This window comes from Talaromyces marneffei, chromosome 2 (assembly GCF_009556855.1).
Source record: "Talaromyces marneffei chromosome 2, complete sequence".
Classification (NCBI taxonomy): domain Eukaryota; kingdom Fungi; phylum Ascomycota; class Eurotiomycetes; order Eurotiales; family Trichocomaceae; genus Talaromyces; species Talaromyces marneffei.
The window spans coordinates 66,890-85,383 of record NC_072349.1 but is presented as its reverse complement, the minus strand read 5'-3'; the positions used below and the strand labels follow the sequence as shown (position 1 = coordinate 85,383).

At 44.4% G+C, this 18,494-nt stretch overlaps 3 protein-coding genes across 3 annotated transcripts; all 3 read right to left on the bottom strand.

The window, feature by feature from the left end:
• Nucleotides 1-5,609: 5,609 nt before the first annotated feature.
• EYB26_002372 (uncharacterized protein) lies at nt 5,610-6,905 on the bottom strand (the record flags this gene model as incomplete). The annotated part of the gene is made up of 1 exon (XM_054261677.1): nt 5,610-6,905. The coding sequence occupies one exon, from the start codon at nt 6,903-6,905 to the stop codon at nt 5,610-5,612; it is 1,296 nt and encodes a 431-aa protein (XP_054117652.1).
• A 2,390-nt stretch (nt 6,906-9,295) lies between these two features.
• EYB26_002371 (uncharacterized protein) lies at nt 9,296-10,477 on the bottom strand (the record flags this gene model as incomplete). Its single annotated transcript, XM_054261676.1, has 1 exon — nt 9,296-10,477. One exon carries the CDS (start codon nt 10,475-10,477, stop codon nt 9,296-9,298), a length of 1,182 nt encoding a protein of 393 aa, XP_054117651.1.
• A 1,317-nt stretch (nt 10,478-11,794) lies between these two features.
• EYB26_002370 (uncharacterized protein) lies at nt 11,795-13,204 on the bottom strand (the record flags this gene model as incomplete). Its single annotated transcript, XM_054261675.1, has 1 exon — nt 11,795-13,204. The coding sequence occupies one exon, from the start codon at nt 13,202-13,204 to the stop codon at nt 11,795-11,797; it is 1,410 nt and encodes a 469-aa protein (XP_054117650.1).
• Between the last annotated feature and the right edge of the window lie 5,290 nt (nt 13,205-18,494).

Here is an 18,494-nt window from a genome sequence, read left to right as displayed (position 1 = left end):
ATTCGCAGCTTCTATAATTTACACCTGTTTCCACAGTTTCTCCGACAAATCAGAGATGGGCGGTGAGGACTAGCGCGCTGAGGGGTGCAACACCAAAAAGGCCCGGATTATCAAGCATACTAGATTACAGGAGATAACAAGCAAGAATACCATTCTCATCCTCTACACCAATTATCTTTCTTGATTTTATCGTAACCGTGTGCTGGATTGTATCGTACAATCCAACAGTTCTTTTCTTCAGCTCACGTCTTGTTAGTTTTCTATGCCATACGTTTTACATTGATATCCTCGCTCCGTTACATTTTATAAAGAATAAAGAAGAATAAAGAGGCAAAGACTTTTTGTAATGTCACGGTTCCAACCTGGGAGCAGGCTCCAGGTGTAAGCGCTCCGGAACACGCCAAGGCGGTGAGGTTTGACAACACCAAAGAATCCGCCGGAGACCTTTGTCATATGAGTCATACAATGTGGGAATAGCTTCATGTTGTGCTTTGTTGATTGTTTTGTTGCTTTGTATTGCTTTGGGATCATTGTATTGTTTTGGAAACCTGCTCCGTCAGGATCAGGCCTGGGAGCAAGCCCTGCGCAGACATAAATACGGGCTTGCTCCCCTGTAGTTTAGTTTCGCTCTTCAGCTCACGTCTTGTTAGTTTTCTATGTCATACGTTTTACCTTGACCTTTTCTCGCTCCGTTACATGTAAGAATAAAGGAATTTGTTGTAATATTTTGTTCATCTTATGATTAGGTGTACTGTTCCAGGCCTCATGCTTTTATGAAAATATTGAATTGTTGTCAGAGAATCAAGAAAGTCACAGCCAATAGATTAGACGCTAGTCTACGGACACTACTGCACGAGGGAACAAAGGATTATCTGTCAGATAATCCGGATATCCAACAAGAAAGATCGGCCTCTTCATCTTGAAGGCCAGCTAGCCACCTTAGGATATTTGGGCACCTAGGTTTCAGCCCAAATATTTACCCCTCTTGATAGCTCATAAATGACCCCACCAATATGTCTATATAAAAGCCCGATATGGGACCTGATATACTCAGACAGGGACAACAACAAAAAAACAGATACAATCTTGCTAGTCACTTATTCTTTCACCTTTCTTGTAAGCAACTATTCAGGATTGGCCTGGAATAACCCCTCCAATCCGACATTATCCGTAACCTTAGGGTTAGGGTAGCATAGCAGAACATGTCGGATTGATGGGTTTTGTTGGAATCCACGTATATGCTAGTAAACGGGTAACATAGGTTACCATACAAAATTGATATGTGAGTCGATGTGTCCTTGTTGTTGACTATGTTGGGCCCCCACGTCGCCCTTTTTTTTTACTCGTTCTTTCCCCTTTATCGTGGGTATTTGCCAAGATGCTAATATACATTTTACAGCCTCTTATTGGCTGAAAGTCCTGACCGTTTTGAGATTAGCCTCGGTCATATTAGCAGGCTTCCAACACACCCCCTCAGCCGCACCGCAGGCAGGCTGACCAGATATCTGCGAATAGCCTCATATACCTCAAATATAGTTGATATTCCGTACGGGCATCCTTTTTTTGTGGATATTGATATCTTTTTGGTGAAGCCTAATACGTGCCTGGAAGCCTCGTTAAAACCTTGATATGTAAACCCAGTGGGATAAACCGTATAAAGGAAAGAGTGCTTCGGTGTTGGAAAAGGCCTCATATCTGCAAGCAATTGAGCACGGTGCCCATATCAACTTCCTGCGTATCCTCCTTTTGCTCGTGGAGATATCTTGATATATCAGTCATCTTTATCTGCTCCAAAAACGCGTCAAATTCTCCTTTCGGTAGCGCCTTTGTGAGGCCATTTGCAATCATCTTCTTTGTAGGCACGTAGGTGAGCTCTACGCGTCCTTCCTGGAATTGTTCCCGTAGCCAGTGGTGGTGAATATCCACGTGGCGAAGCTTCGTTTTCAGGGTGACGATATCCTTCTCAATGAGGCTTATTGTCTGCTTATTATCGCATTCGAGATGCAGTCGGGGGTCTCCAATTTGACGTCCAATTCCTTCAGTAGGTGCATAACGTACATGCCTTCTTTTGCTGCCTGAGATAGCGCTAACAATTCTGCCTCTGTAGTTGATGTTGTAACCGTATTTTGTTTATTCGCTTGCCACCCTGTTATTCCTCCATACAGCGTCATCACGTACGCCTGAGAGCTCTTGCGATCGAGGGTATTATCGGCGAATGAGGCGTCACTAGCAACCACGAATCCATCCCCACCCCCGAGTTGAAGAGCAAGGTGCCGGTAGCTTTGGAGATATAACAATACTCGGTCTGCGGCTCGGTGGTGTGTAGGTGACGGGTTTGTGAGGAAACGAGATAACCGGGATACGGCGAAGGCAATATCGAGGCGCGTACTGACGGCGGCGTACATTAGAGATCCGACTTTGCGTTGATAACTGTGAATAGTAGCATGACTTGCTCGTCCTGTATAGGGAAGAAGCTCATCTTTTGCCATTGGTGTATCATGAATTGGGAACGTGTCAGCAAGCTTTGCAATCTTATCAATATATGAAGCTTGACTTAGCCATATGAGCTTCTTCTCGCGGTCTCTTATAACGCGGATTCCTAAAAACCATTGGAGCTCTTCTCCTCCAGTAATGGTGTATTCCTTTTTCAAATTATTCATAAGGCTTCTCGCTTCTTTCTCTTTATCCTTCTTATAAGCGAGGACGATATCGTCCACGTAAAAGAAAATCAATATCCCACTCTTTATCATGCAGCACGGCTCATGAGGCACGGATTTGAAGCCTAGTTTTTGTAACGACTCAGTCAACGTTCTCTGCCATTGTAAGGGCGACGTCCGTAGGCCGTATAGCGCTTTATTTAGCTTCAAAATCGTTCCTGGGTAAAGATGCCGATATCCCGGAGGTATCCTCATAAATACCGTTTCTTGAATCGGGGCATGAACGAAGGCATTCACGGCATCATATTGAGCCATTTCCAAATCGAAGCGAGCGGCGATAGCTATAAAGGTGCGGAATGACCTTGCAGCAAGCGTTGCAGCGTACGTATCACCTTGGTTGAGGCCAACTTGTTGATCCCCACGTACGACTAGGCGCGCCTTGCACTTAAGGAGCCTCCCATGCTTGTCAAATTTGTAAACGTAAACCCACATGCAGTCAAGCACCTGCCTTCCTTTTGCATAAGAATATGGCACCTTTGACCACGATTTGGTGGGTTGGTGGCTGCGTAAGTGTTCCTTCTCAGCCTCTGAGAATAGTGCTCCAAGTTCATGAGTTTTTAACTCTCCATGCCCCTTTGGAGGCGCGGGTAACATATTCCGGTGTAAATTAATGAGCTCCTTTCCGCTTTCCAGAACGTCCTTTATACGCGCACTAGCTGCAGGCCTCTTACCCATAAAGAAAGACTGTAAGCCAGTTGTCGAGCGTAAGGCACGTCTCAAGGATGAACGGTTGAAGGGCTTTCCATTAAGTGATCCGTATATCTTGTGAGAGGTGCCTGCGGTAAACGCTGCTTCCCACGCAACGGCTTCTCTACAGCCCGAATCAAGATAATTGATTCTATTCAATTCATCTTTAACCAGATTCTGTATCGTAGCGCTCATAAGCACCGCCGGAGGTGAGTCCGGTGGTGTTGGATAAATAATATCCTTCTCTAAGCTCTGACCTGATTCGGGAGCGAGATTTGTGCTCTGACCTGTAGCGGGAGCTGGAGATAGGCTCTGACCTGATTCGGGAGCTCTATATACGCTCTGACCTGTAGCGGGAGCTTCATTTTAGCTCAAACCTGTAGCGGGAGCATGAGATAGGCTCTGACCTGATTCGGGAGCTCTATCTTGGAAGGGGACTTCGGCGTCGATATCCGCTGCAGACGGCGCACCGGGTGGTCCTCTTCCTTCAACCCGTAGGTTGATATCCTCATTTTGGGCATCTCCAGTGGTTAACCGGGGCTCGAGGCTCTCTTCATTGTTATACGAGTTGGGCTCGTCTTCCTGCGTCCAGGAAGGTCCTCCAACCGTAGCACTTTGAAGCTTATCATTTTGAATATGGACACTATTAAGTAATTCAGCAATCTCATCAATTGTAGTGGTAGCAAGGTCATTGCGAAGCTTATCCAAATTTCCATCAAAAACTTCATCTTCGTTGAAAATAACGTCACGCGCACTGACGACGACTCCTAGTTTCGGGTTCCATATCCGGAAGATATTCGTAGAGTCATATCCAACTAGATAGCCTATCCAGGCCTTGGGGTGATATCTTTGAAGCCTCTTTTCTTTCTTCATATATTTTGTTGTAAGCGAATAGGCCTTGCAACCGTAGACTCTCAGATGTGCTTGATTTGGCTTCATATCTTCAAAAACTTTGCCATTTTGAAGCGCAAGATAGGTGTGAAAAACCTCGTATGGCGTTTTCCAGTTCGATTCGTACCTTGGGGTGCGATTGAAAAGATAGACTGCAGCGCGATTGATTTCTGGCCACAAATCGTGAGGAATTTTTCCACTTGCAGCCATGCTTCTTCCTTTATCCTTGATTACACCCCCTGAGCGTTCAGCTGCGCCGTTTAATGCTTGTGTATACGGAGGTGAAGGCTCAAGTCGTATAAAGAAGCTTTCGAGATATTCCTTCACTAGCGGTCGGTTCATATATATCTCATTATCGCACTCAATAACCCATGGGACTAACCCATATTGGGCGTCTAGTTTTGGCAACAAATCTGCAAGAGCTGCCCTGATTGTCTCGCCGGTGCGGTCCGTGAGGTTATAATCCCAAATGTATCCCGAGTAACGATCCGTAACGAGCATTGTAGAGCTATATCCAGAGGTGCTGCTTTCAAAATCGTGGAAATCGATTGCTAAACGTTCACCGGGTTTACTAGGCTTTTCTCGGGGCTCTCGTCTGATTTGACGCTTCATCTTGGCGGTAGCGCAGGCATCGCATTCGACCGTTTTTATACCTTCTCCTTTTGTAAGATTTGACTTCGGTGATATGCCCGTTACTCGCACTCCTCGAGATGCGCTGGAGAGGTGCTCAAGGGCCTGAGGTCCTGGGTGACCGAGCCGTAGGTGCCAGCGTTGGATATCTGCTTTACGTGGAGGCCTCGGGGTCCAAGAGTTTGATTCTTTGTGTGCGCTCAACACTGTACCACGCGCCCTTTCTTTCCTATATTCAAGTACGAATTGGCCATACCGGGGCTGAATTGAGCCCACGAATCGGCCGTCGTTTCTGCGTATGCAGTTGTGTGTTGGGCGTTGATCCCAATAATATCCCATCTTCCAAAGCGACTGCATGGACACCAGGTTGGTTGCAAAATCTTTGCAATAAGCAACGTTATATAACCGTATCGGACTGCTCTTCTCATTTGGGCCTTTTAGGTGTATAACCACCTCACCGTAGCCTTCAATTCTTACCTTCGAATTACCGGCTAAGAGATAGTCGCCGGGTCTCGCTTTTCGATATTTCTCGAAGCGGTTGATATCGTGGAAAACGTGAATTGTAGAACCGGAGTCGAGGATAGTTGACCAGTGTAAAACGTAGCTTGTAGCAGTAAATGAGGCCGTTGTTGATATATAAAAGCTAGCTTTATCTTCGTCAAGATGCCCGACTTCTCGATCGAGTCATATAAGCGATTCTTCTTCCTTGCTTTCCTTGCTTCTTCGCTCAACGATCTGGAATTGAGTTGACGCGAATTTCTTCCGTAAATCTTCAACTTCTTCACAAATCCTTTTATCTCGCATATTCCTTTCGACAATGGCTGCCCTCGTCTCGTTCGGTATCCACCCTTTTGGAGCGAGGAAAGGAAAGAGATAGAAGCAGTGAACAACAGGATGCGTCATACCGCATCCGATACAAGCAGGACCGCTGCTTGCGCGAGCTGGTTGATAGTTCTTGTTGCCTCGTTTTCCTCCTCGATTACCACCTCGGTGGCCTTTTCCTCTGTAGCTCTCGCTGCGGGTGTTATTCTCGTTCTCGTTGTTATTATCTTCGTCCGAGGCGCCGTCTTGTTGTTGATTTGCGTTAAAGGCTCCTCGTTGGAAGCCTCTCTTCGCTGTCACTTTGGGCCTGGTGCGATCTTGCTCTTGCACCTGCTTAGCGAAGTCGTTATATGTGATATTCCCGGCTTCAATCCGGTCGCTATACGTTGTTCGTAGCACGGTTACCCACGCCGGATCAGCTTTATAAAAGGCGTCAAAGAAATCCTTAGTCCAATTGACTACATCCTTCGCAAATGTGAGGTTATATTGCTTTCCACGTTGCATGATAGACATCCACTGGGTTACCCAAGAATTGATATCCTTTGGCCAGGTTTGAAATTCCTTCATATGCATTCTATATTCTTGTCCTATTTGATGAGCAATCGTCATGGCCGTACGTCCAAAGAATTGCTTCAAGTTTTGATATCCGGTTCGTACGTCTATCCCTACCCCGAAGCACGCATCCTTGATATCGTTACTAACCGACGTCTGCATCCATTGTATAATGTCGTCAATTTTCTTCCGTTCGGCTTCATATCGGCTCTCTTGCGTTCGGTAATACGTCATCAGCGTGTTGAAGTGAGATAGCTCTAGCGAATATTCATCCTTCCATAGCTTGAGAGCTGCTTTCTCCGCTGAGGTTGCTGGACCGGTGGAAATAGCTTCATCCTGTGAAGCCTGGTCTCCTTCGGTCTGTGTGCTTCGTTCTCGGTCTCGATTTGTGGTACGATTCCTTTCTCGCAATGCTTCGATTGACGGGGGAGTTGGTGGTATCACCGTCATCTCGGGCCTCGTAGGCAGTTCCCTTTCTCCGGTGAGATATCCCATAAGATCCTTCTGCTCTATCTTGGAAAGGAATATCTTTTCCCATCTTTCCCAGTCGTTAGGGCCGGTGAGGGTCTGCTCGGTGGCAGGTTTGCTGATCTGCTTAGATAACATGTCGTTCAATGAATCCCGTGTCAATAACCTCAATTTTTCTCGATAAAGGTATCAGACTCTTAATTGTTGGAATCCACGTATATGCTAGTAAACGGGTAACATAGGTTACCATACAAAATTGATATGTGAGTCGATGTGTCCTTGTTGTTGACTATGTTGGGCCCCCACGTCGCCCTTTTTTTTTACTCGTTCTTTCCCCTTTATCGTGGGTATTTGCCAAGATGCTAATATACATTTTACAGCCTCTTATTGGCTGAAAGTCCTGACCGTTTTGAGATTAGCCTCGGTCATATTAGCAGGCTTCCAACAGGTTTACTCCAGGCCAATCCTGAATAGTAGCTTACAAAGATGAAAAGAAGAATTGACTAGCAAGATTGTCTATATTGAGTTCTCTCTGTCTGTCTGAATCCATGAGGTTCCAAAGCCGGGTTTTTATAGACATCTGGTGAGCTGGTTTTATCGAATCCGGCATGTAGGGTTGACATCATTTGTGACCTATTGTCAGATAATCCGGATATCCAGAGGCAGTCAAATGAGGCAGTCAATCAGAAGCTCTACTTTATAGCCCCCAATTTTACCCCTCATGATAGGTCACAAATGATGTCAACCCTACATGCCGGATTCGATAAAACCAGCTCACTAGATGTCTATAAAAACCCAGCTTTGGAACCTGATGTATTCAGACAGACAGAGAGAACACAATACACACAATCTTGCTAGTCACTTCTTCTTTTCTTATCCTTATAAGATACATTCAGGATTGGCCTGGAGTAAACCCGCCAATCCAACACCTATCATGAGGGGTAAAATTGGGGGCTATAAAGTAGAGCTTCTGATTGACTGTCTCATTTGACTGCCTCTGGATATCCGGATTATCTGACATACCCCCTCAGCTGCAGAAAGCACTGTTTGCAAAGCTAGGAATAGCTTCATATATTGTCGGGCATGTCGTTGAGAGAAAGCAGTTCTTCGATGTCCGGGTTCTCTATATCTTTTTGCTGGGGAGCGAGACGGCTGTCGATATTCTCTACTCCGATTTGATTGAGAAATATTTAGTGTTCCTGCTTGCTGAGTGCCTTAGTAAGGCCGTTGGCAATCATATCTTTCGTGGGCATATAGTGCACTTAGATATCTCCCTTCTGCACCTCTTATCGAACCCAGTGATTGTAAATATCGACGTGTCGAAGCTTTGTACGCAGTCGTGGAGCGTCTTTCTCCAGCAATCCTAATATCTGTTTGTTGTCACAGAAAACGTGAAGAGTAGGTGTCTCAAATCGTATTTCTAACTCAAGCAGCAAACGAAGCACATATTTGCCTTCTTTCACCCCCTAAGCGAGAGCTAACAATTCGGCTTCCGTAGTTGACGTTGTCACCGTATCCTACTTGTTGGCTTGCCATCCTATCGTTCCTCCGAAAAGTGTCATGACGTATGCTTGCGAGCTCTTCCGGTCGAGTGTATTATCTATAAATAAGGCGTCTGTTGATACCGAAAAATCTTCACCTCCTCCAAGCCTCAAAGCGTACGCACGATGACGTTCGAGATAGCATAAAACTTTGTCGGCAGCTTTATAGTGCTTGGGTCCTAGATTTGACAAGAACCGTGCAAGCCGTGAGACGGCAAAAGCCACGTTAGGTCGAGTGCTTACAGCCGCGTATATAATTGAGCCAACTTTACGTTGATAGTGATGTTGACTCTTGTAAGTGGCTGTTCCTTTGTATGGAAGCAACTCTTCTTGAGACATTGGTGTATCGTCAGTTTGCCGAGTGTCAGCTAATTTAGCGATTTTGTCGATATAGGTGGCTTAACTAAGCCAGATCACCTTATTGCTTCGATCACGTATGATTCTCATGCCTAGGAACCACTCTAGATCCTCTCCTCCGGATATATTGTATTTGGCGCGAAGTTGGTTCAGAACTGAGTCAGCTTCTAGTTGACGGCTCTTCTTGTACGCGAGGACGATATCATCCACATAAAAGAATAGCATGATCCCTGATTTCAGCATGCAACACGGTTCATGAGGCATGGCCTTGAAGCCTAACTTTGTGAGGGTACTAGTGAGTTCCTTTTGCCATAGTAGTGGTGATCAACGCAGTCCGTAGAGGGCTTTGTTCAGCTGATAAATCTTGCCAGGTTCACGATATCCAGGAGCTATTCTTATAAACATCTCTTCATCCAGTTTGGCGTTGTCGAAGGCATTGACAGCGTCATATTGCTTGAGTTCTAGATTAAAGCACGCAGTAATTGCTATAAATATCCTAAAAGATCTTGCAGCAAGTGTAGCAGCATATATATCTCTTACATCATCTCTTTTCTCTTAATCACCTCTTACCACAAGTCGTGCCTTGCATTTGACTAGACGACCTTTCTTATCCTGCTTATAAGTATATACCTATATACAATCGAGAATCTGCTTTCCTTTTGCCTTTCCGATAGGCACCGTCGTCCAAGAGCCAGATAGATTATGACTTTTGAGATAAGCTTTCTCAGCCTCTTCAAATAACCAACCTAGAGGGTGAGTTTCCACTTCACGGTGACTCTTGGGAGCAGGCGGCAGATTGCGGATTAAGATTGACTGGAGTCGACGTCCTGACCTCAAACGTCGTTGGAGACTCACATGATCAAACCTGACCGTGTTTATCTTATACTGACGATGTCTTGTGCCTACTAGGAAAGCAAACCTCCAAGGATTGAGCTCTCCCCGTTGCGTAGTCAAAACGGTATCGACGGTTCTAGTAGGAATCTCTATAAGGTATTCCCTACTCTTCTTGAGCGATCCTGTGGACCTGTCCCCAAGGAAATACCTGCCACGAGTCTCTGTGAGGCGTTCCGTGGAGTCACGCAGATTGAGAGCAGCACCGCTACCTTCTCTAAACTCAGTATGTGACCCTGTGGGCCTAACTATACCTATACTAACAGGAGCGCCACCGACACCTGCCCTGTTGGTTGCTTCCTGGACGAGAGCAGTATCGCTACCTTCCTCGCTAGTTGACATTCCAGCTGCGAACTCAGAGCTCTCACGAAGGACAAAGTCGTCGTTTTGAACGATAGTTATGCTAGCCGCCAATAGAGCGCTCGGAGGCGACTCTGGAGGTGTAGGATAAGCATATTTATCAATTCCGTCCAATAATCCTTCTCCGGTCGTGAGAGATAGGCCGCTTAAATCATCGGAATCAAGACAGCTTGATTCTTTAGATCCTGAACCAGTCGATCCTTGAGTTGTCGTGTGCTCAGGATTCAGCCTATCTTCGTCAAAAATAACATCTTCCATTTTATCTAAAAGGTTAGTAAAATCGTCAGCATTTTCTGATTCTAAAGAGATATCGACTTTTAAGAGTAGGTTAGTCAAATCCTCTGTTGTGACACCGAGGAGGTCGTCCTTGATTTGTTGAATATCTCCGGTGAATCCTTCATCCTCGTTGAAGATAACATCTCGGGCTCGAATAATATTTCCGGTCGAAGGATTCCAAATCCTATATACATTCGTGGAGTCGTATCCCACTAGATAACCTATCCACGCTTTTGGATTGAAGCGTTGGAGTCGGTTCTCATTCTTCAGGGCCTCCGTTGTCATAGCGTAGGCCTTGCAGCTATATACCTTTAAGTGAGCAATTTGAGGCTTTTGTTCATATACACATATTCTATTTTGCAGCGCAACCTGTGTATAGAATATGTCAAAAGGTGTCTTCCAATTTGAGGCCTGTCGAGGCGTTCGATTAAGTAGATAAACTGTCGCATAGTATATCTTAGGCTATAGATCTTGAGGGAACTTTGCACCATGTCTCATAGCTCTTCCCTTCGTCTTCACGACACCCCCTGAGCGTTCGGCTGCACCATTTTAGGATTGGGTATAGGCAACAGAGGTCTCAATAGTAACGTGTTGTTGTTCAATCCAATCCTTCACTTCCAGGTGTCTATAAGTAATCTCGTTATCCATCTCAATCTTTACTGGGGTTATATTATAGCGTTTCTTCAGATATTAGAAGAACCACTTCAGTGTTTCTAGGATCTCAACCGTCGTGTGTCCGGTTAAATAGAAATCCTACATAAATCCGCTATAACGGTCAGTAATCAATATTAATATTCTCTTATCCTTATCATTCTTTAGTGTACTCTTCTCGAAGTCATGAAAATCAAGTGCTAGGTGTTCGCCGGGTCGTTCAGCGAGGCGTCGATCTTCTCGTCTTATTAGGCGGTGTATCTTCGAGCTGGCACACGCTTCACATTCCACCGTTGTTGGACCTTTCGAAAGGCCGGTCAACCTAACGCCTCTAGCAGCTCTAGTAAGATATTCAATAATCTAAGGTCCAGGATGACTAAGACGTGTATGCCACCGTTCGGCATTGGCTTTTCTTTCTTTCCTTGAGGTCCACGAGTTGAAGCGGTGACGCCGAATCATGAATCCAGTTTTGATTATAGGGTGGTCATGAGTTATATATTCAAGTACAAATTGACCTTCTCTATCTTTGATATACGCCACGATTCTGTTCTTTTCGTCACGAAGGCAGTCAAAACCTCTCCGGCCGTCCCACCATATTCCTTGCTTTCTGAGTTGGCGGAGCGACACAAGGTTGGCAAAAAAGTCCTTGCAATAAGCTACCTTATATAGGCGTAAGATTCGCAGCTTACCGCCGAGTCCGTGGACTTCGATATCATCTTTCTTATATCCAAGAATAGGCACCTTATAGGTTCCAGCCTAAAGGAAGTCTCCAGGTTGTGCCCTTCGGAAGTTGATAAAGCGTTCTATCTCATTAAAGACATGAATCATAGAACCTGAGTCCAATATTGATGAATGCTTCAATGGATAGTCATTAATCGACAGTGCGGCCAAGTCCTTCTCTATTTAGATGAAGAATGTTGCTTTGCACTGGCCAACTGCCGATTTAGGGAGTCATTCAGGAGAAAGTGATTCTCCCTGAAAAGTGGTGTTATTTGTTCCTGAGTTATCAGGCTTCTTTTGACGTTCTTGAGACCTGCTCTGTGAACGTGATTTTTCTCTATTTGGTCCCAATGTCATTTGCTTATGTCGTTCAATAAGCTCATCGATCTCAGGTTGGTATTGACTCACCCAACGTTCAGCTCTTTCTTGTCTAAACTTTTGAGGCATAAAGTTTTCCGGTACCTTTAGACCAAGATACTGAAGAATATAAAAGCATCCTAAAAGGAAATGTCTACCGCTGCAGGCAGGGCAGAACGGTGGTGTTGTTCTTTCTTGCTCAGGTCCTGCAGTTTTCTTGCGAGGTGGCTCATTAGAGTAGGATCGTGAGCGTCTTCGAGTGCGTTCTCGGGAACGAGTTAGGCGCCTAGAGTGTCGAGTATTCTCATCCTCTGAGTCGTTATTATCATCATTTTTGTGAGTTGTAAAGGAGCCTCTTGACACGCGTATACGCTGTCGATTTGCTGGCGAATGAAGCCTTTGGATAAGCCTTCGAAAGAGATTTGTGAGATCCTTATACTCCAGCGTGTTATTATCGATTTTGTCATAAAGTTGGATCTCATAAGCTGACACCCAAGCGTGGTCAAGATTCCGAATAACGTCAAAGAATCTAGTTGACCAATCCATGGTGTCGGTTGCAATCATCATGGATTTACGATTGGCTTGAGTCAACAACTCGTCCCATTTCACAATCCAAGCTTCTATTTCCTTTGCTGGTCTGGTTGTTCTGAATGGCCTCATATAGAGATCATACTCGTTCTTGATCTTCTTTTGGATATCCGCCGTTCCTTGTCCAACATGGGCCTTGAGGTTCTGATAGGCTTGTTTCCAATCCGGAGTGATTAAGACACACGTTTTGAGATAACTAAGGCATACCGTTTTCTTTATCCAGGTAAAGACCTTGTCAATATCTCGACGTTGGATTTCCCACACCTGGAAGAGAGATTTATACTGATTGTTGTACACAGTAAAGGCGTGCCATGCCTCTTTCTCGATTTCTCTTATTCCAACCGCATTTCCAGTATCGTTGGTATCAAATCCGGGATCTCCGGATTCGGTGCTTTGGGAAGCAGTCGTACCTTGAGCCGATTGACGGGCCACATGTCTGCGTGTGCCAGCAGCTGCACCGATCCTATCGTTGAGATCTTCAGCCGGAGGTGCAGTCCCGGTGAGAGGCGGCGGTTCAGGCCGTGCTGGCATGAAGTCTTCAATCAGTGGCACCTTAGGCCTTTTATATGACGTCTCAGTCCCCTGGAGGATTCCGAGGAGGTCATAAGTCTCGGCCTGATTGAGGAGAGCATTTTCCCAATCGTCCCAGTCGTCTGGGGAGTCGAGTCTAACTTCGGTTGGAGCGTTCAACGACATATTGATTCGGTTGATCGGAGTCGATTCGATATCTAGTCGAAGGATAATTGGTATCAAGTCGGCAGGGGTACTCAGACTCTTAATTGTCGGATTGATGGGTTTACTCCAGGCCAATCCTGAATAGTAGCTTACAAAGATGAAAAGAAGAATTGACTAGCAAGATTGTCTGTATTGAGTTCTCTCTGTCTGTCTGAATACATGAGGTTCCAAAGCCGGGTTTTTATAGACATCTGGTGAGCTGGTTTTATCGAATCCGGCATGTAGGGTTGACATCATTTGTGACCTATCATGAGGGGTAAAATTGGGGGCTATAAAGTAGAGCTTCTGATTGACTGCCTCATTTGACTGCCTCTGGATATCCGGATTATCTGACAGAACATAGCATTGATATGTGTCAGATAATCCGGATATCCAACAAGAAAGATCGGCCTCTTCATCTTGAAGGCCAGCTAGCCACCTTAGGATATTTGGGCACCTAGGTTTCAGCCCAAATATTTACCCCTCTTGATAGCTCATAAATGACCCCGCCAATATGTCTATATAAAAGCCCGATATGGGACCTGATATACTCAGACAGAGACAACAAAACAGATACAATCTTGCTAGTCACTTCTTCCTTTCTTATACTTGTAAAATACATTCAGGGTTAGCCGGGAGTAAACCCGCCAATCCGACAATATGCTCTGATATGATGACTCTGGCATAGCAGACATAACAGCCGCTATGATGGCTATGTTCACGATGGAATATATAAGGACACTCATTTACCATGTATTTAGTTTTTATTCTATCGTCTTGAATTAACTGTTTAACCTTGAGTATACTATTGCTCATAGATCTAGTTAACTAAGGCTATCTTGTTTATTACTTTGGCTACCTGCCCTTTCCTAAGCAGAATACCACCGAACCGCCGTTCAGTGACGAGTTTACTCCGATCTAGACGCTTGTGAAGCACCGGTTTACGACAATTGTGATCATGTGTTTCCAATGCAATCTCGAACTATAGAAATCCGTTGGATTTCAGGCGCTAGGTAGGGGGACTTGCCTCTCGGGGACCAACAGGACAACATTTTTCATCCACTTTATCTAAATATCTTCAGGAGCTAGCAGTATAACACCTCATGTTTGAAGTCAATAAAGAAATCAGTGGTCTATCTGCCCATCATGATCATCACTTAGGTGCAAAGCAATAAGTACAAAGATTTATTCGTTGGACAAAAATTCCTCTTATAACGGCTATTTGATGGTAGACCACTGGGCCATCGCATACCTCTGCATTCATGGCTGGTGGATTCTAAAGGGTAAAGTGAGACAGCCTTCGGGAATAAGGGGTCTCCAAAGACATTAATAAGAGTATAATATATATTTTCTTCATGTATGTTATAGGATAAGCTCATGTAAGGTTCAGGGGTTAATAGACCATTTGGAGTGACAGTAACCTTTATATCTATATCGCCGAGAGAGGAATATATAGCTTCTACATATTGACCCTCTGGCTGAAGCATAACATTTTGATTCTCAGGAGGGCCTATAGTCCAGACCCAAATCGGAAAGTCGCACTTATTCAAAATAGTGATATTGCCATTCTGACTCAAGACTAAGGAAGAAAGAGTACCTATAGCAGTAAGAATAGTGAATAAGGTATGCATTTTATTTTATGGTATAGATAGATCATCATAGATGATAATAGTAACTATAGTCTAAGATAATTAAGGATATTAGAGAGATATTAAAAGCCTTTATATCTATCTTACTAGTATATTATTACAGTATTACTTAATGCCCTACAGCGTATTTAAAATTCTCTATACAAGTTTTAAGACAGTAATACTAAATATAACCTTGGAACCATCTTATCTAGATAATAAATACTACTAAATTCTATTATTACCCAACTGTCTAAGACACAACAAATCATATTATTCATATACTATAGCTAAAGTATAACTTTACAAGACAGTCAGGTAATAGAATTTATTAGTATAACAGTGTTATCAATACATGACAGTTCTAAGGTCCTGCTTAGCATTATTTGTGCTACTTCCAATGTCTCAGTATAGATGATATATTTATTTATTTCTACGTTCGCTAATTATTGACTAAGAGTAGAGTTGGTTCCAGGTTGAGCTTAACCAGGACCTAATCTAATCTTTTGATGTGGGTCAGTGTCACTGACCTGGATTCCACATTAGGTAGTTAAAACAGCGGTGCGTCAAGATATATTTAAGATAGGTTGAACCTTGCATAGGTTCCTTTGGTTGTCGACTTTGGTTGTCGAGTAAGGTGATTTGAATAAACGAATTGACAATGGATCGGTCGATGCTTTGGAAGTATTAAGCGTAACTAAGATAGAAGAGATCCCCCGTATAGCCTGGTGCCCATACGAGTTAGAATGTCTTGGTGACTCTCACTGTCAAAGTCTAATATCAAGTGGCTTGGATTAAAGAGCTCTGAAGATTCACTAAATATATAGTGAATCGGTGCGTTTATATAGGCCTTCTTTCCTACTATCCTCCTACTATCTCTCTACCATCGTGGTATATCTCGCAGTATTCCTCGAGGTATATCCAATGGTTGTCGTCCTTGTTGTCTACCGTGCTCCTGCGATCCCAATGCTTGCTTTGGTAGATTACTTACGGAGTAGGTAACGTAGGTGGTAACTAAGCTAACTAGTTAACTAGTATATGATTTGTTATGTCTAAGACAGTCGGGTAATAGAATTTATTAGTGTTTATGTGGGAGGAGGATAGGCGCTTTTATAGTCGGAAATACTGAAAGTCTATATGGCTACCAACAGTTGGGCCCTCAAGCTCCGTTCTCACCTACTTTGGTAATATGCGCCGTATAAGGCTCTCTTTGTTGGTTCCTTTGTCGGCGGTCAACTACGTGTGAAAGGATTTGAGGGAGAGGATAGCACGGCAGTTGACCACCGATGATACATCTGGACACCATCCCATCGCCCCCAACATTTCACCATATTTCACCATATTTCACCTTTTTCATCAACATCTGCGGGAATAGTCGGAGAACAACTGGCTTATGTCCGAAGCCAAGATCTGACTATGCATGTAACGGAGCGAGGATATCAGTGTAAAACGTGTAGCATAGAAAACTAACAAGACGTGAGCTGAAGAAAAGAAACTAATCTACAGGGGAGCAAGCCCGTATTTATGCCTGCGCAGGGCTTGCTCCAGGGCATGATTCCTGACGGAGCATGCCTACAAATCCGTACAAAGATCCTAAACAAAACCATGCAACAAAACCAACAACAAAGCCCTTAGTGAGGCTATTCCCAAGACGTGAGACTCATAGAACAAAGGTCTCCGGGGGGTTCTTTGGTTTTGTAAAACCTCACCGCCTTTGCCTGCTTGGCGGTGTCGCCGCCCAAGGCGCCTGAGGCCCCAGGGTTGGAACCGTGACAATGCAAGAACTTCAATCTCAGTGATATAATTGCATCTGTGAACTCTAATACTGTATCAGGGTTCTCTTGTGGATGACTGCTGAATCTTATCCCCATATGAGATGGTGGAGGAGGATGGCTGCTTTCGAAGGTCCCACAAGCCAAGGAGATGGATGCGGTACGAAAGTTCACTGTCTCAATCTGTAACTCACGCAACAGTTCTGCCTACCATCTAGAAATGGGAGAGCATGAATTTACCGCCTAACCCAAGTTTGTGTACATGTACTGTACCAACCGTTCCATGACTCAAGGAAGTGCGGAAGAGGTGCTCTTTCGACGGAGGATACGACCAAACGTAGGGATTATGATGTCGCGGTTGTAGGTGTAGGTGTTGAAGGCTAGAGAATGGTGATCATACTGCGGAAGATGTTGAAGTGGTGACATCTGCCAAGGTTACGGAGAGAGCGGAACCGGAAATATGGAGTCAAATATTGAGACAGATGGTTACCACTGAACCGTGTTTTCGGGAATAAGAGGGGAAAATCAGAAGAATAAAGAGAGAGTCTTCGAGTAGGTGAAAACGTCGGACAGGAAGATCCTGGGCAGTCTATTATTCGCTTCCAATCATCTCCCATCCGCTCAACCACATATATTGGAGCACGTTTTCCCAAAGGGTCGGCATCGAGAAGACAGCGCTGTCGACAAGTCTCCGTTACCACCATTGTTATATTCCGTTGACTGATCCCGGATCGCTTTTCATACCTTATCTGGTTCTGAATAGTAACCTGAATTGACCCATCGAAGTGTTTGAGGAGATCGCACTAACTTCCTTTAGCCAGTGGCGCATCAGAGGATCCAGTTTTCTCCAGCAACATGTGCCCTCACGCGTGAAGACAATCTTATTGAACGCCAAGGCGCTCTAAGCCTGATTAGGAGCCTACTTACGGCAGCCTATTTGTTTCTGTTGGTTTAACTACTAACTATGGTTGGGGCCGGTTATATTTGCTTACTAATCTAATATTTTGTATGGCCACCTTGCGCATCAATTAACTACAGCTTGACACCTAGCCTGCATTGAATCAATCAAATCCTTGAAAAATTGCTCTGGCAAAGCATCCCAAGAAGCTCGTACAACCTCACGTAATCGATCATAAGAAAGCTGCTCATCATTTGGATATTGTTCTTGAATCCAATCCTTCATCCAATTCCAAACTGCTTCGATTGGATTGAGATCCGGGGAAAAAGCTGGCCAGTAAATAGGATATATATTCCGGTTATGAAGTTCCGCTTGAGTATCCTTGCTCGCATGCCCTGGTTCACCATCCTGCATAAGTTGAAGATGTATAGATTGGTGTCGATTTAAGCGAATATATCCATCGATAATAGGCACAATCCGCTCGCAATAGGTCTCAGATCCGATTGTACCCCATTCCTTTTCCCAAAATAGACATGGGCCTTTAATATTCCCATGAAATGAAGCCCAAAACATCCATCCACGTTTCCGGGCTGGAGATGTACGTAAGCACGTATCATCTAACTCCTCCGTAAAGCTATACAACGTGTATAACCTCGTTTTTTAAGAGCTCGAGCCAGAGCATGCTTTCCTACAGATAAATTAAGCTCTTGTACAACCTTATAATAAGGCATACGGCGGGTTCTTTTTGAAGAAGAAATCCATTCAATAATATAATCAACTTCAGCCTCAGAGAGCTTAGGAGGATTGCCACGGGCTTTTTTAGGGGTTGCTTGCTGGTTTTGGCATGTATATTGAACTTGCCGGTAGCTGATTTGAAGCTGTTGAGATATTTGAAGATATGTAAATCCAGCGTCTCGAAGGGTTAAAACACGTATTCGTTCATCCCTATCAAGCCGTATTGAATTTTGCTTTGG